A 25,658-nucleotide genomic window follows, 5' to 3' on the forward strand; every position below is an offset into this window, starting at 1 on the left:
CTTTTGATTCTGGATTACATGGTGCTTGTCAAAGAACATAGGTCTCCGTGATTTGTAACACTCTGAGCTCTCGTCTCAGCCGGAGAGCTGTCGTGGGCTGCGTGGGGTGGCTGAGATTCCACAGGGTCACATGCAGTGAGAGTGTCAGATGGAAGCATTTGCAGAACACACTTTGTCCTGCTCCGTTGAGTGTTGAGGTTTTCCTCAGACTCGAAAGGCCAGGTGCTGCCTGAGGTGGGCCTTTCTGGGCAAGTGCACCTGTTCAGGGAGGGTGCAGGTCCCCTAACACGTGCCACTTTCCTGCCGTTTCAGAGTGGGAGGACCACGCCCCCTCGGAGAGCCCCTTCCCCCGACGGCTTCTCCCCGTACAGCCCCGAGGAGACTGGCCGCCGGGTCAGCAAGGTGATGCGGGCCCGGCTCTACCTGCTGCAGCAGATCGGGCCCAACTCCTTCCTGGTGGGCGGTGACAGCCCCGACAACAAGTACCGGGTGTTCATCGGGCCACAGGTAGAGTCGGCCACTCACGCGTGTTTGGGGTGTCTAGCGTGAGCTCGGGCTCCGTCACGACTCCGTGAGCTGCAGCGAGTCCCGAGTAGATTCTGGGCTAAGTGTGTGTGATGTGTCTATGAAGGTTCACGCTGCAACTCAGCGCACGTTAGAATACAGACTGGATCTATCTAATAAACTCACCAAACTAAGAGGTTAACTTTCGGAGACAGCTGTGGGCTCTTCTTGCACCCTAGTCGCTAGAGCCTTTGGCGTGCTAGGCTTGGGAGGGGCTCAGAAGCGATCGGCCGAGGGGTTCGGCAGGGCCGCGTGAGCCTCAGTGGCTGCCACTTCGCCCTGTAGAGCTGCAGCTGCGGGCGCGGGGCCCTCTGCACCCACCTGCTCTTCGTGATGCTCCGGGTGTTCCGGCTGGAGCCCTCGGACCCCCTGCTGTGGCGGAAGGCCTTGAAGAACTTCGAGGTGACTTGTGTGAATGCCGTAGTGTGAACTGTCAGCCACGTCACGGCGTGCTTCCTGAACTTCTCCCGGGGTGTAGATAGACGGTAGTTGTCTGGGAGGTTTGAGGGTGTAAATGGCTCTCTTGTCGTTCGTTGCAGAATTAGTGTCTCCTTCCTGATGGAAAGACAAGTGAACACTGGCTGGCTGTAAAAATATTGTCCCTGGCGAGCTGTGTGTGTTCTTAGTTTTGAAGCTCTTTTTTCTTTAAGGTTTTATTTACTTCTTTTTAGACAGAGGGGAAGGCGGGAGAACAAGAGGAAGAGAAACATTGATGTGCATTTGCCTCCCGGGTGCCCCCTTCTGGGGACCTGGCCTGCAGCCCAGGCATGTGCCCTGACTGGGAATCGAACCAGCGACCCTGTGGTTCGCAGGCCAGCGCGCAATCCACTGAGCCACACCAGCCAGGGCTTAGTTTTGAACCTCTTAAGTTGGCTTTGTGAAAACCTTCTGAAAGAAAAGACCAATGGTTGAACCTCGAGCGCTGCTCGTGTGCTCTGTGCGCACGAACACGGTCGGCACCGTCTCTCCGGCGCCAGGTGGAGAGCCTGTTCCAGAGGTACCACAGCCGGCGCAGCTCGCGCATCAAAGCCCCGTCCCGCAGCACCATCCAGAAGTTCGTGTCCCGCATGTCGAACTCCCACCCCGCGTCCTCGCCGAGCACGTCCACGTCGAGTTCGGAGAACAGGTCGGTGTGCCCACAGTGAGCAGATGCGGTGCTGCTTCATAACTTTAGGGTCATTTTCTACACCTGCTTGTTAAGTTGCTCTAAAACCATTGTCTCGGCTTTCGAGTTAAAAGCAGGGGTGAAACATGCTGAAGGCCGTGTGAGTGCGTGTGTGTGGACACATAGGGACGTTTTGCCCTGAAAGCCGCAGCGTCAAAAGTGGCACGTTGGACACCAGAGGAGAATTGGTGTCCGTGTCACAAGAGTGTGGCCGGTGTGAACAGTGAGCAGCCACTGTGGCCCTGCCGCCACTTGGTGGCGTGGCAGGCTGCCACCCGGCTCTGTGCTGACCGCTGCTGTCTGCGCATCGCAGCATGAAGGACGAGGAGGAGCAGCTGTGCCCCATCTGCCTTCTGGGCATGCTGGACGAGGAGAGCCTGACCGTGTGTGAGGACGGCTGCCGGAACAAGCTGCACCACCACTGCATGTCCATCTGTAGGTGCCCAGCTCCCCGGGCTGGGGGCGGGGGCAGGGGGCAGGGTGGTCCTGCACGTGGGGGCTGTGTCCCCTTCCCCCTGCAGCGCGCTCCCTCTGAGGACGCCGTGGGTCGGTCGCGGAACCTGCACTGGGTGCTGCCCAGGAGCCCCGCAGCTCCGTGGGCAGAAGCTCCTGGAAGTCAGGGTCTGGGGCGTCGGCAGTTACTTGGGCTTTCACTGCTGCTGGGTGGGGGCAGACCAGAACCCCTGCCCCCCGTGTTGTGCAGGGGTCACCTGCACCTTCTTTAGGATCCGAGCGTGGCCTGCGAGGAGACTGGCGAGGGAAGGACAGTGCACAGAGTGGGGCGGCGGCTGTGCGCCCATGGAACCCAGAGTTGGTTCTGGGTCGTCGCTCATTGATTACTGTTGCATTTCCACACAGACAGCTGTCAGCCCACCTCTGCCCCCCCCCCCCCGTGTGGCGGCGCAGTGTGAACCACCACAGATGGCAGTCTAGGGTCTGGGGTCAGATGAGCCTCGTTAGGGGAGACGTGGGGTCAGCTCCGCAGGCGGAGCAGTGCAGGGAGTTGAGGTGTGACTGCGACCCGCCTGAGGGCGCGTGCAGGTGGGGGCGGCCAGTGGGGGGGTTGGCGTGCAGGCGGCGCAGCGCGCACCGTAGCTAGTGACGTGGCAGCGTGGGTGGACCCGGGCACCCGGTCTGAGCCCTCCCTGCCCTGACGCACGGTGCCAACCCGTGACGCGCTGTCTCCCCCTCCCCAGGGGCGGAGGAGTGCAGGAGGAACAGAGAGCCTCTGATATGTCCCCTCTGTAGGTCCAGGTGGAGGTCCCACGATTTCTACAGGTAACGGTTTTGCATGAGTGGCGCGGACACGTTGGGGGGATGTTACAGCGTCCTCGTGGCGTTGTTCGGCCCTGTTGGGCATTGACAGCTGCCTTGCTGGTTTCCTGTTCAGTCACGAGCTGCCCGGCCCTGTGGACTCCCCATCGTCCTTGCGGGCCGCCCAGCCGCAGCCTCTGGCCGGGCCACAGCGCAGAACTCAGGAGAGCGGCCTCCACCTGACCCACTACGGGGCCCAGCAGGTCCCTCCAGTGCACAAGGACTTAGCCGAGCCCTGGATCCAGGTAAGCAACCTCGCCCCTCCCCTCGAAGAAAGGGCTGCAGACCAGCGATTGCCGCTGTTGGCCCGATGCACAGTGAGAAAGTGCTTCTGTCGCTCCAGTCGGGACTCTTCTGCCACTGAAATGTTAATTTTACCACCGGTGTTTGTACTGGGGCCCGCGTCCTCCCTGTGAGCTGCCTGACTGTGGACACGAAGTCGGGGCTCTGCAGGGACGTGTTTTGTCTGGGGGTGAGCACAGAAGTGCGTCCACTCCCATGCATCTGTCCATCCGGTCCATGGAGTTCACTCTTCGTTTTACCTGAACTGGTAGGTGTTGAGGACTTTTGACAGTGGCCACCCAAACGTGAGTGTACCTTCCTGCTCAGCGGTGTTGCTGGACGGGCCCGAGAGCGTGTGGTGCAGTGGCGGTCCGCGCCCTGCCCAGTTCTCCTTCGGCAGCGACATTCAGGCCGAATTCAGGTGCTTCGGGTTCCCTCTGTTCCTGCGCGTTGAGCGCCCTTTGTGTTTGGTTGCAGGTGTTTGGGCTAGAACTGGTCGGCTGCCTGTTCTCTAGAAACTGGAGCATCCGGGAGATGGCTCTTCGGCGCCTCTCCCACGACGTCAGTGGGGCGCTGCTGCTGGCCCACGGGGAGAGCACCGGTCACTCCGGGGGCGGGGGCAGCCCAAGTGCTGGGGCTGCCCCGGGGCCCCCTGCGCCCAGCACCTCGGCGGACGTGGTGGGGGCCTGCTGCAGCGTTCTGTCCATGGTGTGTGCGGACCCCGTGTACAAAGTGTACGTTGCGGCTTTAGTAAGTAGCTTCACTCCTAACCACAGCATTGCGGGGTGGTTGGCCGGGCTCTGATGGGTCACTGCTTAGCGTTGCCGAGGTCCAGGCAAACGTTTTCCTCCCGCGATCCCAGGAAGTTGCAGTTTCCCACTTATCTCTGCATCCACCAGATTTTGCTTGTTTTCCTCTGCACCCATGTGCTGCAGCAGTGTTACCGAACAGAGGTCTGGGGGGCGACATTGGACCCACCCAGGGAGGCCAAAAACTGCCACAGAACAACAGGGCCCCCCCAAGGACGGTGCACTGATACCTCCTGGGCTCGTCTGTCCGCTGCCAGAGGAAAGACGTCTCAATGCCAGAGACCTGTGAAAAGGAAAGGTTTATTCAAAGCTACACAGACTTAAAGTAGTGGCCCAATGTCCCCATTAATATATCAAAGTTTTTTTCAGGATAACCACAGACACCCACAGCACTTCCTTCTCCCCCTGCCCTAATATGGGGTACCGCAACTCAGGAAAAGCAGCACACATCTGTGTTTCAGGCCGCTGGCATGGTCAGCTGTGTCGCCATCCAGGCAGGATCTCTAATTACTCCAAAGCCATGTGGCACCTTCTCATGGTCCACTGGCGAGAGTTCTTTGTACCCATTTTCCAGGCAAAGTCTCTCCCGCTTCCCCGGCCCCACGGCCAAAGGGAGCGCCCCAAAGCCACCTGTTCCTCTTCTACCAGAGCTGCAGGGGTCCCCACTCTGGCCAAAACTGCATGCATGGTTCTTCTTCTCTTCTCACATGGCTGCGGGGGTCCCCACTCTGCCAGAATCGTGTGGTCCTCCTCCAATGGCTGCGCACCTGGGTTTAAATCCCCGAGCCAGTCCTCCTTTGCAGCCCCATTTCCGACTCCTCCCACAATCGGCTACACCTGCCAGGACTCCCATATCCTCCCAGCTTTACTGGGCGGCCATAGTGAGTCTAGGCAGGCGTGGCCCCCATGGCGTGGAGCCAGTCAACTCCAAGTTCTCATGCAGGTGCTCTAACCAGGGGGTGTTGCCTCCCAATTACATCCTGGTGGAAGTCACTCCCTTCTCCCTGGCTCAAAGCAAGGCCACAGCTATTTAACATATCTATGAAACCAGTTAAAGGTTATAGATATGTTAAGTGACCATTCTAGAAGTCATCTGCAAAACTGTTGCTATCCAAAACAGCTCTCAATGGTCCTCTCCATTTGTCCCTTCCCTCAACTGACACCTGTGGGGGTGGTAAGAGGTGAGGACATCTTATGTCTAACAGTTTCTGGACACCTTGAGTTCTGGACCCCATTCCAAATCTCTTTTTGGGGGCCCCCCTCCTGGCTGCGCCCTGTTACAGCAGGGCTTTGCTGTTCACTTTTTCACGTTTCCCTTACACACGACCGAGGCAAAGCACTCGATCAGGTGATCAGTTACCCTGACCTCTCTTCGGTGGACACTGACGAGAGCCGATTCCCGGTGACTTTCCTTGTGTGGAAGGTCAGCTGCGCTCCCACAGAGACGGAGTCGTCTCTCTCGAGGGGCGCCAGGAGCACACATGGTTCAGGGCAGAGTCCCCGACTTAAGGTCTGGGTCTCCTGTCTGCTGTCAATGTGACCTCAGGACCCTGAGACTCTCACTTGTAAAATGACGAAAGCATTTTCTGCTCAGGTCTGACATGGAGACCCCACACCACACCGAGCACAGCGGGAGGGCAACCCACGGCCCCCCACCTCCACCAGGGGTCTGCCCGGCTCTGGGGCCGCAGCAGCATTTCCCGTGGCGCAGGGCAGGTGCGGCTGTGGGGACAGGGTCCAGTGTGCTCAGAGTCTTCGAGCACCAGGTCTGTCGGGGGCTAGGTCTGTTTGCTGGTGGACCTCCGATGAGCTGGTGTGTGCTGGGCAGCACGGGGCAGGCGCATCACCCCCCGCGTCGGCCTCCCCACAGTCTGTTCTCCCACGCAGCCCTGGGGGGCCAGCACGCTCCACACGCTGACTGTGGTCTGGTTGTCTCTTCTGAAGGGCAAGGGCTTCCCCAGTTGTCTGCGAGCCCCCAGCGTGCGGGGACTCTGGGTCTCACCGCGGCCTGGTGCCTCCACAGTCACGGGGTGCCCAGCACGTGGTGGCAGAGATAGCCTCTGGCCTGACACCTCCTTCCCCGTCCTGCTCCCCCCCTTGCGTGATTTTTGCTGAACCCTTTGAGAGTTCTTGTAGGCGTCAGGACACTTCCCCACGAAGGGCTCAGAGTGCATTGCACACAAACACAGTCTCCCGTGCAGTCACCGTGCACCGCCCACTCCGGAACTCCGGTGCTAACAGCACTGTGGTGCCGTGTCCCATCTGCGTGCACCTGCCCCTGCCGCCCCAGCAGCCCCCCCGACTCAGTGCCCCCACCGCGTACTCTGTTGCTCAGCCATTCCTACTTTGGCCTTCAGGGGCTCTATCAGGTTGGCTCTGCTCTCGATCTCTTTTTAAAATAACTTTGACTTTCCATCTTGAACTTAGTTCAGTCCATAAAAAACTGCAGGAAGAGCTCACTGACCTCCTCCCTACTCCGTCTGTCTGTCCCATCGTACACTTGCGTCAGGGAGTCTCGAGATGCGTGTGGCCGTGCTGTGTCCCTGTCACTCAGTCGGCCCCAGGGTGGCTTTTCCTCTCGGACGCCCTTGGGGTGGCTGACCTGGGCCCTGGTCTCACCCCCAGAAAACGCTGCGGGCCATGCTCGTGTACACACCTTGCCACAGCCTGGCGGAGAGACTCAGACTGCAGCGGCTTCTGCGGCCCGTGGTGGACACCATCCTGGTCAAGTGTGCGGATTCCAACAGGTGAGCCCTGCGGCTGGGCCACCTCATGCCCCTGGGGGGAGCTGGTGAGGCCCCGGGACTGGAGAGCACAAGGACCTGCCCCAAGCTCTCCGTGTGGGGAGCCCTTGGGTGTCCCCTGACAGCCTCCTCTCCAGGCCAGCTGATGGGACAGTAGCTGATGTGCTCGACTGTCAGGCATCACTCCCCTTAAGAGCCCGGGTGACGCAGGGCAGGCCCAGTGGGGTCTTTCTATCCGATTGCCTTGTCACCAGGACCCCTCCCCAAAGGAAAAACAATGTCTTTATTCCCTGTGTAATGGAATTTCATTCTAATTGTGAGAGTTTATGTCAAATAACAACACCCCCCAACTCCACGTACCCCTGCACCCTCCTTAAACGTCGACAAGGGACCAGAGTGACCCTCATTAGAGGGTAGAGACTCGGGGGGGGGGGGTATGAGGTCTGGGGACAGGAACACCGAGCACGGCCGAGCATCCCCCAGACTCCTGGCCCCTCTTCGCACCCACCCTGTGGGTGGGAAGGCCCCTCCTCACTAAGCAAGCACAGCCACGCAAGTGGGCGTTCACCAGGCCTCGGCAGTAAGGAGCGTCCGGGGTCCCAAGTCGCCCCTGCTCGCTGCGCCGCGTCCCCCTCAGTCACGTGGTGTGGTGTGCAGGGCTCAGCACCCGGTGCTCTGCTTCAGCCCCGCTCCCAGCCTGCCCTCCGCCTGCGCTGGCACACGAGCCCGCAGGCTGGCGGTGCCGGAGGCTTTCCCGGGGCCTAGAGAGGATGCCATGACCCTGAGAACCCCTAGGCAGGTTAACAGTTTGTAAGACCCACTGAAAACTCACGGCACTGCAGTACTAGAGTGAGTTTTTCGGAGACCTTCAGTGCTCTGTGGCATTTGTCCCGTTGTCTGTTTTCTAAAATTTGAAACTCAGGTTGTTTATTGGGTCACTTCAATGAATGCTGTAGGAAATACCGTAAAGAGAGTTTTGTATTTGGAACTCATTCTGCTGTATAAGAGAATGTAAAGGGTTGGATTAGGAAGGTCTTATTTTCACTCCAAGAAAATCTAGTGGAAATTAAGGAACCAAAACATCTTGAGTCTTTTTTATTTTAACAAGATATGCTAATGAAAAGAAGCCTTTTCTCTTACCGGGTTTGACACTGAAATCAGCACTTGTGTCTGAGAGCCATGAGCAGAGACTCTGCTCGCAGTGCGGGGAGGCCGAACTCAGGCAGTCAGACCCACTGATGAACGCGGCCATTTGCAGCGACGCTGTGAGTGCAGCTTGGGCAGCAGAAAAGCAGGTGGTCCGGGGCCCACTGCTCCCCGCCTCGCCGGACTCTGCCCCTGCGCGTCCACCCAGCAGTGAGTCTGACCACATCCTTTCCTTTTCAGCCGCACTAGCCAGCTGTCCGTCTCGACGCTGCTGGAGCTCTGCAAGGGCCAGGCGGGGGAGTTGGCTGTTGGCAGGGAGATACTCAAAGCTGGTAATGACTGTTTACTTAAAATCGACATCCCCTGATGTACCGTTTTCCTTAGCAGACTGTCCAGCCTCCTAATCTCTGGTGCCGCAGTTGCGGGATTTCAAGGTGATTTGTAAACTGACTCCATCAGCGGGTGTTGGGCCCGAGTGAGAGCCCAAGAGCAGCTCCTCCTCCAGCTCCAGCCATGAGGGCGTCTGGCGCTGTGTGCTTGTGTTTCCTGGGAGGCTGCAGCGTCACTCCGTCTCGGTCACGCACTGCCACCTCCCTTTCTGCAGGGTCCATTGGTGTCGGGGGCGTTGATTTTGTTGTGAGTTGTGTTCTTGGGAACCACACTGAACCCAACGGCTGGCAGGAGCTCCTGGGCCGCCTCTGCCTGATTGACAGACTGCTGCTGGAGTTCCCCGCCGAGTTCTACCCCCACGTCGTCAGTCCCGAGGCTGCGCAGGCTGAGCCTGTGGAAGTCAGGTGGGCTCTCCCCTGCCTCCCCGCCCCGCTGCACACCCCAGCCCCCACAAACAGGACGCTCTGGCTTTGTGAAATACGCAGACGTTGCAGAGTGGACACGTGGTTACTGCCATTTGACACACACGAAGACCCGAAGTCTAGGCTCGTTCCTTGGCTTTTCTTTCAAGGGCAGCTGTAACTTGCCCCATCTTCCTTCCGCCTGTGTTGTTCTGCAGGGACTGTGATCTGCGCAGTAACCGGCACGTCTCCCTTGCAGGTACCAGAAGCTGCTCTCGCTCCTGAGCTTCGCCCTGCAGTCCATCGATAACCCCCACTCCATGGTGGGCAAGCTCTCCCGGAGGGTCTACCTGAGCTCCGCGAGAATGGTCGCTGCCGTACCCCGTGTGTTCTCCAAGCTGCTGGAGATGCTGAGTGTGTCCAGCTCTACCCACTTCGCCAGGATGCGCCGCCGGCTGATGGCCATCGCGGAGGAGGTGGACATTGCCGAGGCCCTGCAGCTGGGCGGCGAGGATGCTTTGGACAGCCGACAGGGCAGCTTCCTGCCGGTGTCGGGCCGTGACAGCCCCCCGGGAGCTGCAGAGCACAGCCCCACCGAGCGCATGGACCCCACGAGAAGAACTGGGAGGGGTCTGCGGGTTGCAAGGCTGAGCGCCAGCTCCGAGGATGTTTCCGACAGACTGGCCGGCCTTTCTGTGGGGCTTCTGGGCTCGGCCACGACAGAGCAGCCGAAGCCCGTGGTGCAGACCAAGGGCAGACCCCACAGCCAGTGTCTCAACTCATCCCCCCTCTCCCTGCACTCCGCCTTCGCGCCCCCAGCCCCCTCAGCCCCGTCTTCCTCCATGCCTGACAGCTCCAGGCCCAGACCTCACGGGTTCGCTCCCTGCAAAGTTCCTTCGGCATCCCCCCAAACGCAGCGCAAGTTTTCCCTGCAGTTCCAGAGAAACTGCTCTGAAAACAAAGACTCGGACAAGCTCTCCCCGGTCTTCACTCCATGCGGGCCCCCGCCCTGCAGCACCATCCACAGGCCAAAGCCGGCTCGGCTGCCCCCGGGCAGCTCTGGTAAACAGGGCGACGCCACCCAGCACAGCCTGACCCTTGACCTGGACAGCCCGTGCAGGGGTGATGACAGCTTGGGCAGCAGCAGTCACGCTGTCATCCCCAGCGACAAGACAGTGTTCACCCCCGTGGAGGACAAGGGCAGGTTAGATGTCAACGCAGAGCTCAACTCCAGCATCGAGGACCTCCTCGAGGCGTCCATGCCCTCGAGTGACACCACAGTCACTTTCAAGTCAGAAGTGGCTGTCCTCTCCCCTGAAAAGGACGAGAGCGACGGCACCTACCGAGATGACGTGACCCACAACCAGCAGTGCAAGGAGAAGCTGGAGGCCGAGGAGGAGGCGGCGCTGGCCATGGCCATGGCCATGTCCGCGTCTCAGGACGCGCTCCCCACCGTGCCGCAGCTGCAGGTGGGGGACGGGGAGGACGTCATCATCATCCAGCAGGACGTGAGTGCGGGGCCCGGGCCACAGCGCATCTGCACAGGGACGTCACCCTGACAGGCGGTCCCCGTTAGAGAGGGGCTTTAAAGGGCCACAGCGCATCTGCACAGCCGTCGCTCTGACAGGCGGTCCGCATTAGAGAGGGGGTTTCCGTGTAGGATTCATTATGGTGCTTGTGTCACCGAACAAAAATGCTCCTGCCCAGTTCAGAGGCGTTTCTGGTTGGGACTCGTCATGGTGGTCCCCTCTGCTGCATGTCTGTTACCAGCACAGTCCCTGGGTGGCGTGGGAAGCCAGACTGAATACGCACAGGATTTGGCCAGGCCAGTCCCTTTTCTAATGTGACGATAAAAAGATGCTCTCGTTTACCATGCAGACGCCAGAGACCCTGCCAGGGCACACCGCGGCGAAGCTCCCCTACAGAGAAGACGTGGAGTGGTTGAAAGGCCAGCAGATAGGCCTGGGGGCCTTCTCTTCTTGTTACCAGGCCCAGGACGTGGGGACCGGCACCCTGATGGCTGTGAAACAGGTACGTGTGCAGTGCGGACAGAAGCGACTGAGATCATGAGCCTGAGAGTGAGCGAGTGGCCCTGTGTGTTTGGGCTTCAGCTCTTCATGTTCTCAGAAACCTCAGTTTCAACGGAGATGGTGCCAGAGCCCCATGGACCGTGGAAGTGGGAGTGCAGCACGGGGGTGCAGGCTGTTTGGGGCTTTGTCTGTGTCTATTCTTGGCGGGTGGGGGCTAGGCTTTCCTCCTCCCTCAGCGAGGAGACTGGCACACGTCCTCCTGAGGGTTCGGTGGTTCGCCCTCCACAGTGTGGGTGCCCCCCCAGGACTGAGTCCCACTTCTGACGTCGTCCTCAGACAGTATTGGAGGACTGGCCAGCCCCCTTTTTCCTTTCTCGTGGCCATTTTCCTGATTGTTTCACTGGTTCTAAAGCAAGATTCTTACTCTCTAAAAAAGTTGGACCAGGTTTTCTGTGAAGTGTCGACGTCACGCCCGTGAGTGTAAAGGCCATCGGCTGTGAACAGAGGGGCTCCCGTGGGTCCGTCCGTTCTGGGTCGGGTTGCTGGTGGGCACGGCGCCCGGAGACTCGTCGCCACACCAGGCTCTGTACGCGTGGGGTTTCCTGGCGCAGGTGACGTACATCCGAAACACGTCGGCGGAGCAGGAGGAGGTGGTGGAGGCTCTGCGGGAGGAGATCAGGATGATGAGCCGCCTGAGCCACCCCAACGTGATCAGAATGCTGGGGGCGACGTGCGAGAGGAGCAGCTACAACCTCTTCATCGAGTGGATGGCAGGTGGGCGCCCTCAGGGTCCCGAGGTGACGCTGTGCGCGGGCTTGGCGCTCTGCTTGGTGTTCAGGGAACACGTCCGAATGAGCACTTACCTTTCGCTGATCGGCAGTTTCTCAAAGCCGGCTGCCCTGGTGCGGTGGGTGGCCTGTGAACACTGCGTTGTCCCTCACTGAGACGAGGAAAACATCCATCGCTTCTGCCTCTTACACTTTCTCGGTGTTTGTTTTAAAATGATTGTGTGGCAGTGTTTTATAGGAATGGGGGTCTTTTAACCTCCAGGTATAAGATCCACATTTTTCCATTAATTGGACAGGTACGAAACTGATTCAGACAGGACTTAGAGTTTATCTTAGGCAGCTGGCACTGGAGCGTGACGTCGAACCTTGTCCCCTGTGTCAGCCAGGGAAGACGGCACTGTGTTTCGAGTCTGAAGGGCGTGTGTCCACGTACCAGTCCCTGCTTTCCGGCGGAGGGGCAGTGACACACAGTGTGTGCACAGGCACAGGGTGTAGTGATTCCACACCTTACGAGGGGCCAGCACTCGATGTCCGTGACCCCCTGTCACCAGAGTAGGGCAAGGCCGTCCACTCCCGTCCCTGTCCTGTGCCTTGCATCCCTGCGACTGGCTCACTTTACAGGCGGGAGCCCCTGCCTCTCGCCCCCTGCCCCCCGCCCCCACCCCAGCGTCCCACAGAGCCCCCCAGCACCCTTTCCCCTGACAGTGCCCCCGTCTGGGAGCCTGTCTCTGCCCCGTCCTGCTTGTTCGTCTGCGTGTCCTTCAGCTGCCGCCTGCGGGGGGGGGATCCTACGGTTTGTCTCCTCCCGACTCACGTCACTGAGCACAACACCCTCCAGGTCCGTCTCTGTTCCCACAAGTGGCAGGATTTCACCTTTCCCACAACTGAGCAGTGCTCCTTCTTTACCCACGCGTCTGCCATTGGACGCCCGGGTGCTGCCATTTCTTACGCGCTGCGAATAGCACAGCGATGAAAACGGGGGTGCACACACATCTTGGCCAGTTGCTGCTTTCTCTTTCTTCAGAGAAATGCCCAGGAGTGGGGTTGCGGGGTCATACATAGTTTTCATAGTTTTGAGGACCCTGCACACTGTGTCCCACGGGGGCTGCCCCAGGCTGCACTCCCACCAGCCACGCATGAGGGTCCCCTTCTCCACGTCCTCGTCGGCACTTGTCGTGTGTGGGTTTATCGGTGACGGCCATTCTGACCGCTGTGAGGTGACAGCTCTGCTGATTAGTGACGTTGAGCCTCTTTTCACATGTCTAGTGGTCACCTGTACGTCTTCTTAGGAGACGCTTCCGTTCGGTCTTCTGCCCATTTTTAAAAGGTTTGTTAGGGGTGTTCTTCCTTTTCCTCTTTCTTTCTTTTTTGGGGTTGTTTGGTTTTCTGACATTGAGCTGTATGGGTTCTTCGTGTGTTTTGGATCTTGACCTCTCATCAGACACATTGGTGTGAGTATCTTCTTCCCTTGAGCGACCAAGCAGCTGACTTTGGTGTGGTTGTTGATTTCCTTTAAGGTGCAAAAGCTTTTGTTTGGTGTAGTCCCATTTTTTTTCTTTTGTTGTCCTTTTCTGAGGACACTTATCCCAAAAAAATATTCCTAAGACTGATGTCAAAGAGTTTGTGCCTGTGTTGCCTTCTAGGAGTTTTATGGTTTCAGGTCTTACATGTCAATCTTTAATCCATTTGGAGTTTATTTTTGTATATAGTATAAAAAGTGGTCCAGTTTTCCTAACACCATTTATCAGAGACCATCTTTGCCTTATTGTACGTTCCTGCCTCCTTTGTTGTAGATTAATTGACCACATAAGTGTCCGTTAATTTCTGGTCTTCCTAGTCTGTTCCATCCACTCATGTGTCTGTTCTGTAACAGTACCATACTACTTTGATTATTGTAGCTTGGAGTATAGTTTTGAAATCAGGGACCGTGCTTCTCAAGAATGCCTCATTCATCTTTCCCAGGATTGCTTTGGCTGTTGGGGGCCTTTCGTGGCTCCATGTGGACTCCAAGGAGATTCACTCTGGCTCCGAGAGCACCGTCGGTACTTCAGCGGGGGCTGCACCAGATCTGTGCTGCTCGGGGGGCCTGGGCATCTTACAGACACCAGGCTTCCCAGCCCGCGAGCACGGGCTCTCCTTCCCTCTGTGTCCTCTTCAGCTTCCTCCAGGTCTTAGACTTCAGAGAGCGGGCCTTACCCCTCCTTGGTTAAGTTTCTGTCTAGGTACCTTATTCTTTGAGATGCAGTCGTCAATGGGATTTTCACATCAGGTCTCAAGATACTTGTTTACTTCCTCTTTGATGTTTTTGTTATCCTGTTGAATGTTTTGTCTCCATGTGTTTGTGGTTTTTCTAGTTTCCTTCTTGTAATTGATTTCCAGTCTCATATTTCTGTGGTCAGAGGACATGCCCGGGTGACTCCAGTCTCCTTAACTTTACTGAGACTTGTGGCCTCACACATGGTCCGTCCCTGAAAACCTTCCCTGCACGCTTGAGGCAAATGGGTCTTCTGCTCCTTCTGGATGAAAGGCTTTGACCACACCAGTCACGGCCACGAGGCTTTTAAGGCCAGTCTTTCTCTGTTGGTCTTCTGTCAAGATGATTTCCCCATTGATGTAAATGGCTCATTAAAGCCCACTGCTGTTATTTTGTTTGTCAGTTATTTATCAGGCATCCTCACCTGAGGAAATGTCACCGATTTTAGAGAAGTGTGGGGAGGGGGTATCGGTGTGACGTGAAGGAGAAATGTCTGTTGGTTGCCTCCCACCCGCACTCCAACCAGGGGTTGACCACACAACCTTCTGGAATGCGAGAGGCCGCTCTTGCCCACTGTGAGGGGCCCTGTGACGGCGTCGCTGCCAGGGTCTCCCTCTGTGGCCCTCCGCAATCGCACGGTGCGAGCCGGTGGGCGTGGGTGGGCACGCAGATGCTGGCACTGTGCGCTCCGCCCCCTTTGGACTGGTCCTGTGCCACCGCCCAGTGTCCTCCTCCGTCTCTCCACGCAGTCTTTGCATTCTCTCGTCTGCTCGCTCTGGTGGAAGCGTAGCTGCCCGGCTTTCTGCCTGCCCCCACCCCTCCCTTCTGGCCCACGTGCCTTTGCATCTGACGCGCGTCCCTCGCAGGCGGCCTGTGCAGGGGTCATTTGTTCTTTTCCATCCATTCAGCCACCCTGTGCCTTTGACCGGAGCATTTAATCTGCTTAAAGTTACGTTGATTGTTGATGGGACGTTTTGCCGCCATCTCAGTCATTGTTTCCGGTCGTTTTGCCATCTCCCGGTCTTTCCTCCCACTCTCTTCTGGTGTCGGTGATTTCTCGGGGCCGCCCTTGGTTGGCTCCCCCTCCTTTTTGCCTGTGTGTCGGAGGTTCCAGTTGGTGGTTGCAGGAGCACTTTAACTCAGTCGTCACTTTCTCAACGTCCCCGTGTTTTATGTGGCTGGAATCTTTTTCTACGTTAGTTGTTGTATGTGCCCGTGGTTTTCTGCTTTTGTCCCATAACCTTCACACCAGCCTGGCGTCGGCCGATCACTGGTTTCACAAAGGGTCCACCTCTGTCGGTGGGCTCTTTCCCCTGCACGTCCTCGTTTTCACTTTTGGCCCTTCCTTTTCTGCTGACTGAAGCCCTCTGGGCACTTCTGTGCCGTTTAGTGGTGGTGCCCGCCCTTGGCTTCCGCTTGTCTGAGAGCCCCCCCCCACTCATGTCTGAAGAAGAGCCGCACCAGGTCAGGTGTTCCTGGGCACAGGTGTTTCCTTTTTCTCACTTTGAACGTGTTGTCCCACCCCCTCCCCCACCCCGTCCTGCAGCTGGTGGCCTTGTGGGTGTGGCCGCGTGCGAGACTAGCTGCTTCTAAGATTCTCTCTTCATTTTAATTATGACGTGTCTTGGTTGGGCCTCTTTGAGTCCCTCTCGTTTGGGACTCTGTGCTCCCCAGACTTGGCTGTCTGTCCCCTTTATCAGAGTAGAGTAGTTTCTAGTCATTATTTTTTCAAACAGATTTTCTGTCCCTTTTCTCCTCTCCTTCCGGCACCCCAGTGACATGAGTGCTGGAATGCTTGGTGTTGTCCCCAAGGTCCCTTCAACCGCCCTCGTTAAAAACCTCGCTCCTCTGCCTGCTCAGATGCAGCACTGTCCACGCCTCTGTCCTGCTGTCCTGTGCCGCCCTGACCTGCTGCTGGCGCCCGGAGTGCAGTTTTACCTCCGCTCAGTCCGGCTGGTGCGGCCATCCTTCCCCCGAGTTCACCAGCGCCCTTCTAGCCGCCGTTTTCAGCTGCGGCCTGGCAGACCGCTCACCTCGGTTTCATGAGGCTCTTTTTCTCGGGCTTTGCGGCTTTTTCATTTGGAAGATGCCCTTCTGTCTCATTTTGTCTCCCTCTGTTTCTCCTCCGTGTGTTTGGCAGATCAGCCGCACCTCCCAAGCCCGTACAAGTGGTCCTAGGTAGAAGGGGTCTTGGGGGCCCAGCGGCCCAGGCCCCTGGTCCCCAGGGCAGGTGCTTCAGGGTCTCCCGTGCAGGTAAATGCCCCTTCCTGGGAGAGCAGGGCTGGGACGGCTGGGGTCCCACGTGGGCGGGGGGGGGCAGTGTGGTCAGGGGTCCTCCTGGTGCTGCACCCCTCGTGGGGGACCACTGGCAGTGACACCTCTCCCACTCAGCAGTCACCACACTTGTGGTGTGGGTCCTGGTCAGACCTGTCTCTGCCCCTCCTTGTGCCCACGGCTTCTCAGCATCTGTGGGGTTGGCAGTGCCATTTGGCTCGTCTCCAGTCGTTCTCAGCAGTGCCTGGCCCTGCCTGGTTATATTGGTGTGTCTGTGGCCAGGGAGGGCCCAGGGGCCCCACCTTGACCTTCCCTTCCACCGTCCGTTCTTACTGCACTCTCGGTGTGGGCTGTGGCTGGGTCGGTGGTCCTGTGGCGGCTGGTGAGCATGAGCACTTTCCACAGAGGCTCGTTGAGGTTGAGGCTGGGAAGCAGTGGGCTGCCCTCTGCTGGGTCTGTGGCTCCGTCCACAGACTGCCACACGACAGGCTTACACCAGTCAGGGCTTAAATGTGTTAGTTTTTAACTCAGTTTCACTTCTGATGCAGAGTATAAATGAACATTTCAAAATGTGGGTGTGGATGTGTGCTCATAAATACAACCTTACGTTATTAAAGTGTAATAAATAGTTTTAATTCTGGCTTAAGTCTATGATAGTTACTCCCGTTTGTGTTTGCCTTGCAGGGGGGTCTGTGGCTCATCTGCTCAGTAAGTACGGAGCCTTCAAGGAGTCGGTGGTCACTAACTACACGGAGCAGTTGCTCCGTGGTCTGTCGTACCTCCACGAGAACCAGATCATTCACAGAGATGTCAAAGGTGGGAGCTGTTTTTTTTAAAGATACTATTTATTCATTTTTAGAGAGGGGGGAAAGGAAGAAGAAAGAGAGGGAGAGAAACATGGATTGGGTCCCTCTTTTGCGCCCCCCACTGGGGACCTGGCCCACACCAGAGGCATGTGCCCCAACTGGGATTCGAACCGGTGACGCTGTGGTTCTCGGGCTGGCACTCAGTCCACTGAGCCACACCAGCCAGGGCAAAGGTAGACGTTCTTTTGATGATTATTTACCAGCAGGAAGGAGAGAAGATGAATGTGACTCTGAAACCTGCACCTTTGGGGATGATTCCCCACTGGAGACCCACTGGGGGGCAGTTTCTCTGCAGTGACTCACCAGCGCTGTTGAACCGAAGGAGCCTGTGGGGTCTCGTGCCACTGCCTCCTCAGGGAGGCGGGGACTTCTGCAGTCTCACTGCCGTGTGCTGGCAGACCCGGTGTGGGCTCCAGGTCTCTGAGTCCTGGCCTTGATCTTAGAATGTACCTCCTCCCCAAAGGTCCTGTTCCCAGTTTCAGTTAGAATAATTGTGATATTAGAAACGTTTAAGGAAAATCCTTTCAAGTCTTTTGCAGTCCAATTAATAGTCGCTTTCATTTGTTTTTTTTTTAATTTTTAAAATGTATTTTGTTAATTTTGCTATTATAGTTGTCCTAATTTTCCCTCTTTGCCCTCCTCTGTCTAGTACCCCCAGTCCCTCCAGCATTTTCCCCCCTTAGTTCATGTCCATGGTCATACATACAAGCTCTTTGGCTTCTCCGTTTCCTATACTATTCTTAACCTGCCTATTTTGTACCTACCAATTTGTGCTTCTTTCTTTAAAGTATATTTTATTGATTATGCTATTACAGTTGTCCCATTTTTTCTCCCTTTAATTGCCCTCTGCCCTGTAGCCCCCCTCCCACCAGCATTCCCCCATCTTAGTTCATGTCCATGAGTCATACATGTAAGTGCTTTGGCTTCTCTGGAGCCCATACTATTCTTAACCTCTCCCCTTCTATTTCATCCATACCAATTATGCGTATTGCCTTTCCCCCATTCTCCTCCCCCTCCATGTGATCTCCATTTCTGTTCCAGTTGTTTGCTTACTTTTTGTTTTTGTTTCTTAGGTTCAGTTCTTGATAGTTATGAGTTTGTTGTCATTTTACTGCATGCGGTTTTGAACTTGTTGTTCTTAGATAAGTCCCTCTAGCAATCCCTGTAATAAGGGCTAAGGGATGATGAACTCCTTTAACTTGACCTGATCTGGGAAGCACTTTATCTGCCCTTCCGTCCTAAATGAAAGCTTTGCTGGGTAGAGCAATCTTGGATGTAGGTCTTTGCCTTTCATGACTTCAAATACTTTCCAGCTCCTTGCCTATAAGGTTTCTTTTGAGAAATCAGCTGATGGTTTGATGGGAACTCCTTTGTAGGTAACTGTCTCCTTTTCTCTTGCTTCTTTTAAGATTCTCTTCTTACCTTTGATTTTGGGTAATGTAATTATGATGTGCCTCTGGTGTGCTTCCTTGTGTCTAACTTCTTTGGGACTCTCTGAGCTGCCTGGACTTCCTGGAAGTCTGTTTCCTTTGCCAGATTGGGGAAATTTTCCTTCATTATTTGTTCAAATAAGTTTCCAGTTCTTGCTCTTCCTCTTCTCCTTCTGGCATCTCTATGATTCGGATGTTGGAACGTTTGAAGTTGTCCCAGAGGTTCCTAAGCCTCTCCTCATTTTTTTGAATTATCATTTCTTCATTCTGTTCTGGTAGGATGTTTATTTCTTCCTTTTGTTCCAAATCGTTGATTTGAATCCCAGTTTCCTTCCCTTCACTGTTGGTTCCCTGTATATTTTCCCTTATTTCACTTTGCACAGCCTTCACTTTTTCCTCTATTTTGCAACCATACTCCCCCAATTCTGTGGGCATCCCGATTACCAGTGTTACGAACTTTGCATCAGACTGGTTGTCTGTCTCCTCATCACTTAGCTCGTTTTCTGTAGTTTTGATCTGTTCTTTCATTGGGGCCATATTTCTTTGTCAGGCGCACCTGTTATGTTGTAAGGGGCGGAGCCTTAGGTGTTTGCCAGGTTGGGGCTGCACTGTGGCACTGTCTGTGGGGGAGGAGCCAGAAAGGGATCAGTGTGGCTCACTTGCTCCACTCTAGTCCCACTTTCCGACTGAACTCTCCTGCGAGACTGGGAGTTTCTCCCACTTTCACAGCCTCCGCAGAATTCGCAGCCAGAGGTTTGGGGTCTTTAGTTTTCTGACTTGCCAGCCCGCCTTGCGCAGACCGTCTGCCGCCTGCCCAACCCCACCCCTCCTGCTGAGCGGTGGGTCTGAATGAGTGTGTTTCTAACTCCTAGGTTGTCAGAGTTCCATGCAGTTTGATTTTTTAGCAGTTCTGGTTGTTGTTTTTGAATTGGTTGTTGTCCTTCTTTTGGTTGTGCGGGGAAGCAAAGTGTTTCTACCCACTCCTCCATCTCGGCCAGAAGTCTCCATAGATTGCAGCTTTGATTTTCTGACATGAGTGTCTTTATCTAGTATTTGACATAATATATTAAAGTAACTTAATAATGTTACTTTTTTTTGCCTGAGCAGTGTTGCTCAGTGGGTTGAGTGTTGTGCCACAAAGCTGAAGGTTGCAGGTTCTATTCCCGGTCAGGGCACATGCCTGGGTTGTGGTCCCAGTACCAGGTGGCCACTAGTTGATGTTTCTCTTTCACTCTTTGTTCCTCCCTTCCCCTCTCTCTAAAAACTGACTAAATAAAATCTTTTTAAAAAATGTTGATTTCTTATTAAGCTATAATTGTGAAATTATAGTAATTTGACTTGGTCTGTGTCAGTATGTTTCATCAGAACTTTATTTTAAAATGGGAACTACACCCAAATTTGAATGTTGAAGTAAGATTTTTGCTGGGAATCACTCTGTTAAAGGATTTCAACATTTAGTCAGCGTTTCCCTAAATCTCTAGAGGCCTCGACGTCCTCGTGCCCGGGCTGTGGCGGGATCTTCCCTCCGAGGCTCTGGGTTGCGTCCACTTGGCGGTGCAGAGCCCTGGGCGCCTGCAGCCACAATGCAGGGACTTGAGAGGGAGTCAGTTCTCTGAACCTCTGGCACATGGTCCCCTTCTTTCATTTGTCATTGTCCTATGAAACTCATAGCACTTTGCCCCATTTGTAATCTGTCCTCTGTGCTCGTGGGCAGGTGCCAACTTGCTGATCGATAGCACTGGTCAGAGACTGAGGATCGCGGATTTCGGGGCTGCGGCCAGGCTGGCATCGAAGGGGACTGGCGCGGGGGAGTTCCAGGGGCAGCTGTTGGGGACAATCGCCTTCATGGCACCTGAGGTGAGGAGCAGCTTTGCGTGTGACGGGAGTTCTGGTGACAGTGTCAGGCCCAGGTCACTAGCAGTGCTGTCCAGTGTGCCCTGCTTTTCCCTTTGTCTTAACACGATTCTTAAAGATGGGTCTTAGTGGAGGTGCTCACGGGCTGTTCTAACAAAGAACCATCGGGTCATTGGCAGCGGTCATGTTGCAGGAGACCCACAACACACCACACGGAAGCAGGTCTCGCGGGGTCGAGGTCGAAGGTCAGGCGTCGCTGGTCTGAGCGCCTCGAGGCCGGACTCCCCAGCTTCCTCCGGCCCGGCCCGTCACCGGAGGAAGCTCTGTGGTTGCTGCTCAGTGGGGCAGCGCCGAAGCTCTGTGGTTTCAGGCGACTTTGCAGCACCTCACAGTTCTCCAAGACAGTCTTGTGCCGCACGCGGGTTAGGCTCATCCAGGAAGTAAACGAGACACCGGGCGAGACACCGGGCAGTCCACGGGATCGCGGGTCGCATCTTCGCGCCACAGAGCGGTGCCCCGCCTTTCCCAGGGGCCCTTCCCCCGCTGACGCGCGCTTTCCCCAGGTGCTGCGAGGCCAGCAGTACGGGCGGAGCTGCGACGTGTGGAGCGTGGGCTGCGCCATCATAGAGATGGCCTGCGCCAAACCCCCGTGGAACGCGGAGAAGCACTCCAACCACCTCGCGCTGATATTCAAGGTAACGGAGGGGCAGCCCGCAGGGTCCTCCTGACTGCGGATCTCACAGGGGGGCGTGTGCTTCTGATCTTGAAATAAAGGAGAACAGGCCTGTGCGCGCACAGATGCGCCGCTGGGACGCCGCGTGGCAGGGGGGGCCCGGCGGGTGCGGCCGGCTGCTCTTCCCAGCAGCGGTTCTGTGCAGCTGCGGTGAGCAGCGAACGAGCGAGCGCCGAACCCCTGCTCCCGGCTGAAATGTGTACGCAAGTACACAGCAAACTTCCCAGTTGAAACCCCGAAACCCGTTTGAAACTCCAGTTTCCTGTCTTCTGTGTGTCAAAAGCGCGCCCCCGTGAGCCGCTGGGTGCCGGGTCCTGGGCCCTCTCCTCTCCTGACCACAGGAGTCGCGCGCTTTCCTGGTCTGCAAGGGGGGTGCGCTGGCTGCGCGTCGCGCTGCGTGGGGGCCGGGAGTCGGGCAGGCGCGTGTGCGGCCCGGCCCCAACCTCTCCCGGCCGTGTGACCGGCAGAGGCACGCATCCTGCCCGCTACCCCCCGCTGGCTGTCCATCCGTCCGTCTAGCGGCAGCAGCGCAGCACCCGCTTCCCGGGCTGGTTCCGAGGACAGGCAGAAGGAGCTCCAGGCGAGGTCCGCGCCCCGCGCGCTCGCCGGCCGCCCCTCACCCCGCCTCTGCGCGCCCTTCCCCCGGGGGGGCGGGGCAGTGTGCTTCCCGCGGGCAGTGGACTGGCAGGGGTCGCCTTCCCCCTCTGCCTCTGCGCTGCAGAGAGAAGGTGCCGGGCTGCCGTGGGGCCGCGAGCTGGAGTGGGGGCGGCCGGGGCGTGGGGGTCACGCGCGGGGCAACCGCGTGGGCTGCTGGGGTGCACGCAGCTCGGTTCCCTGGAGGCAGGAGGGTCCGCGTGGGCCCGTCTGGTCAGGGTGTGTCTGACCAAACTCGGACGCCCTAGACTCTGCGGGCTTCTTAGAAGAAACCTCGCGTCCCCCAGCGGGCGTCAGCCCTCCCCGTGCCGGCGGGTTCGGGGCGAGGACCCTGCGCGGTGCCGGCCGGCGCGGCCGCTCGAGCAGCCCTGCTCTTCCTCCCGCAGATCGCGAGCGCGACCACGGCGCCCGCCATCCCGCCCCACCTGTCTCCCGGGTTACGGGACGTGGCTCTCCGCTGCTTGGAGCTTCAGCCTCAGGACCGGCCTCCGTCGAGAGAGCTCCTGAAGCATCCGGTCTTCCGCACGACCTGGTAGCCGACTGCCCAGCTGCGGAGCGGGCAGGGTGCTCAACGGGAGGACTCCCTTGGGCAGCCACGTCGGTAACCTGCGGGGAGCCCGGACCTGAGCCCGTGATCGACAAATCGGGGCCTGCGCCGCGCTCGGCCCGCGGCGCCCTCCCGCTGTGCGGGACGCGGCCGTGCCTTTCCGGGGGAACCGGCCCTGGGCTGGCAGGAGGCGCCCACGCGTGCGTGCCTGATTGACGTCGGCGGCGTCCCGTCGCGTGTCCGAGCACTTTTTCCGCAGTGCTGGCCGAGGAGGGGCTCAGGGTCTGTGCTCCCGGTTCCCTTTCTCCCCCATGTCGCGTGTGGTCGCAGCGGGGCTCTGCCATCCTTCCGTTCCTGTCCCTGGCGAGACCAATCGGTGTCTCCCTCTTTTAGGTCAGAATATGCTGTGAGTAGCCGTGAAAAAATACATTTTTTAAAGTTGTAACTTCTTTATGAGCCACAGATGACCTTTATTTTTTTTAAGCCTGGGCAGTTGTGGTTCATTGTGCATTTTACTGTTGGCCCAGTTATTTCATTGTTTGAAATTATGGTTCTGTATTTTCATTTCACCTTCATTTTTGTTTAATATTCAGGGAAAGGTGATCTTTTCAAACCAGAAAAAAATAGAACTAGGTGTGAACTAGCGTTTATTGAATATCTTGCTATGGCAAGAGTTTTTTAATACGGAATTTTATTTGTTTTTAAAATTGGGATTTCTACTACCTTCATGGAGTCTGTCACTGCCCTTGGTTAAATGTAAGTGTAAAGCAACTGTCGTCTCCATGCAGCTCACAGCCGAGATCAAGGTCATCTTGAAATCTGTTGGCATCTGTGATGTCCTGGCTCATAGGCAGCGTCACAGCAGTCAGTCTCCCTGTGTCACGCAGCCCCTCACCACGGGGGGGCACGGGCTGCTGTTTTCCTTCTGGCCAGGAGGCTGCTGAGAGCTCACAACAGAAAAACTAACCTCATTGCTCAGCCACCAATGAGTAATGATGTTTTCAAACAAAAAGTTTGCTTTGAACTTGGAAAACGTTCATAAAGAAAAGTGAAATTGAGTCTCATTCACATGCCTATTCCCTGGACTTCGTACAGACACCTGGGTCCCCGTGCAGCTGAGTTCCAACGGGTGGACTCCCGAAGGGAAATGGCGGCTCTTTCGTCCTTTCTCGGACTTGTCGTTTTTTTTTGTTTTGGTTTTTTTTTTGTGACTCTTTAAATCAAGTACTGATTAAGTATTTAATACAACTTTTTGAGATGTTAAGTTTTAACTCTTCAGAAGCCAGTTGCATTGTTGCAGGATGAAACAATTGGTTGTTCTCAAAGACTCAGGATAAACTGAATAAGCTATATAGAGTGCGTTTTACATGCACAACACAAATTGGAAGTAAAACAAGTTACCAGATGAGTTTACAGGGATGCATTGCATATGACTTTTAAAAGGCAGTTTTTCAATGTGAATGTGTTTCTTAATGAAATTCTACATTCCTTGGTTTTGGAAGATTGGCAATATTTGAAGAGTTAAAAATTGTGCTGAAATGTGAAGTTTGGTAGCTCTAAATGTGTTGCACTTGACTTTTTTATTTTCTCTCTTTTGGACACTTAGAATTTTCACGGCTCTAATGCAATCATTTCCAAGTCTCTCCTGTGCAGGCTTCACAGATGCACTCTTGCCATTGTACGTCCTGGAAAGTCTCCGGTCAGGTGGGCCCTGGGTGGGATGGAGGCGCGAACTGCGCAGACGGAGGAAGCTCAGCGGTCAGTGTTAGCTGCAGGGCTCCGCGCCCGCCGCCATCCAGACTGGGTGCTGGGGGGTCGGGTGGGCATCCGGGGCTGCAGGTGGCTTGCAGTTCCCTCAGCTGGCTGGTAATGGTGGTGTTTGTTCGTTCGTTTTATTTTCAATGCAAATGTGATGTAATATTCTTATTTTCTTTGGATCAAAGCTGGACTGAAAATTATATTGTGTAATTATTTTTGCGCTCTTAATGTTATTTGGTACTCGAGTTGTAAATCACGTCTACTGCTGTGTACCCCAGTTTCTGCTACCTCAGGTGTCCCGTAGAGCTCTCTTCTACCAAAGCTCACTCCCGATGAAACCCGTTTGCCCATGTCTGTGTCCCTAAGACTTCCGGGGCTTAAGGGCTGACTTCTCTTAGCACCTTACTGTGTAAGCAAATGTTACAAAAAATCTCTGGGTTAAGAAAATTTGGCTTAAATGTATCCTTTGTTATTTTAAATATATCAAGATATTTTAATTAAAATTTTTACCCCATTGAACGAATTTTATAGTATTTGTACCTATTTTGGTGTTTTGTCTTTCTAGTAAATAAAAGTTTTTGAACAAAGGTGGTTACTTTTACGTATTTTGAAATAGCGTCGTACTCACAAAAGGCTGCAAGAACACCACCGTGAACTCCCTCGGCCCTCGCCCCAGGGCTCCCCGCTCGGGTTCCGCCTACTGCCAAAGGACCCACACCGAGGTCCCGTGCTGCTTGTCACATCCCGTCTGCCAGCCCCGGTCAGTCCCGAGCCGTCCCTCAGTCCTCCAGACCATCCCGGTCATTTACTTGCACATAAATATGCCCTGGGCCCCAGGCAGCCAAGGCCAGTGAATTAACGGGTTCTCACGTAACTCCCCTGCTGTAGCAGGGTGCTTGTAAAAATCATGACGTCTGTCCTCTGGTGTCACACTTATGGGAATGAGCACGAAGATTGAGTCACTGTGCTCTGTCAAGCACCCCTGGGGCACAGTGGCGGCGGCCCACCCCGACACCTGCCGCCCTGGAGCCCCCTCCCCACCCCCGCCTGCCCACAGTGCCCCCTGGCTCTGTCTCAGGTGGGACCTGCGGCAGGATTGCTGTGTTCCCGCACGTTCTGCTCAGCAGTTCCTGACGTGGTCAAACCACCAGAAACGTGACGCCCGACCTGCAAGACAGGAAACGCCCCTCGGTAGCTGTGGGTTGAAAGCCATTTTGTGTGGTTTCCATGTAAATGTACACTTCCATCTTTTTAGGAATCTGTTAACTTTGAGAAAAGCTCTTTGCTTCAGAGGAGTTAAGAAAAACTAATCCTGTTGTTCCTTGATTCTGCTTAAATGATACTAATAATTTTATAAAATGCACAAACCTGCAGCCTTCTTACATGGAATCCAGAAAAATGGGGGGGTATCACGCTCAAATGAAAATGCCAACGTGCATTTGTGAGTGGATGTTGGGATTTGCCGGTTCTAAAATTGAAGGCTCAGAACTGCCCTCACTGGGGAGAACAGTGCCCAACAGGAACTTGCGAACATCACCGCCTTCCTGCATCCTGACCGTTTGGGGGCCGGTTGAGGTGTCCTGTGTGATGAATTGACACAAGGGAGGTGGTGGCGGACTGGTGACCCAGAGCCCGAGGTGTGTCCTGGGTCTGAC

At 55.8% G+C, this 25,658-nt stretch overlaps 1 protein-coding gene across 1 annotated transcript in view; it reads left to right on the forward strand.

Annotated features, from left to right (window-relative positions):
- MAP3K1 (mitogen-activated protein kinase kinase kinase 1) overlaps positions 1-24,590 on the forward strand; it is a 59,529-nt gene extending 34,939 nt beyond the window's left edge. The window contains exons 4-20 of the mRNA XM_037038551.1: positions 302-507; positions 850-966; positions 1,542-1,690; positions 2,043-2,164; positions 2,926-3,007; positions 3,120-3,288; positions 3,803-4,075; positions 6,760-6,881; positions 8,265-8,356; positions 8,629-8,818; positions 9,075-10,323; positions 10,694-10,846; positions 11,457-11,619; positions 16,846-16,977; positions 20,172-20,314; positions 20,875-21,006; positions 22,085-24,590. Coding sequence (XP_036894446.1) covers positions 302-507; positions 850-966; positions 1,542-1,690; positions 2,043-2,164; positions 2,926-3,007; positions 3,120-3,288; positions 3,803-4,075; positions 6,760-6,881; positions 8,265-8,356; positions 8,629-8,818; positions 9,075-10,323; positions 10,694-10,846; positions 11,457-11,619; positions 16,846-16,977; positions 20,172-20,314; positions 20,875-21,006; positions 22,085-22,234 — 3,644 coding nt within the window. The 3' untranslated portion in view covers positions 22,235-24,590. The remainder of the gene's footprint in view (positions 1-301; positions 508-849; positions 967-1,541; positions 1,691-2,042; positions 2,165-2,925; positions 3,008-3,119; positions 3,289-3,802; positions 4,076-6,759; positions 6,882-8,264; positions 8,357-8,628; positions 8,819-9,074; positions 10,324-10,693; positions 10,847-11,456; positions 11,620-16,845; positions 16,978-20,171; positions 20,315-20,874; positions 21,007-22,084) is intronic.
- The last annotated feature ends 1,068 nt before the right edge of the window (positions 24,591-25,658 follow it).

This window comes from Sturnira hondurensis, unplaced genomic scaffold (genome assembly GCF_014824575.4).
Source record: "Sturnira hondurensis isolate 20B ecotype Veracruz unplaced genomic scaffold, ASM1482457v3 Scaffold0024400, whole genome shotgun sequence".
NCBI classification, from domain to species: Eukaryota; Metazoa; Chordata; class Mammalia; order Chiroptera; family Phyllostomidae; genus Sturnira; species Sturnira hondurensis.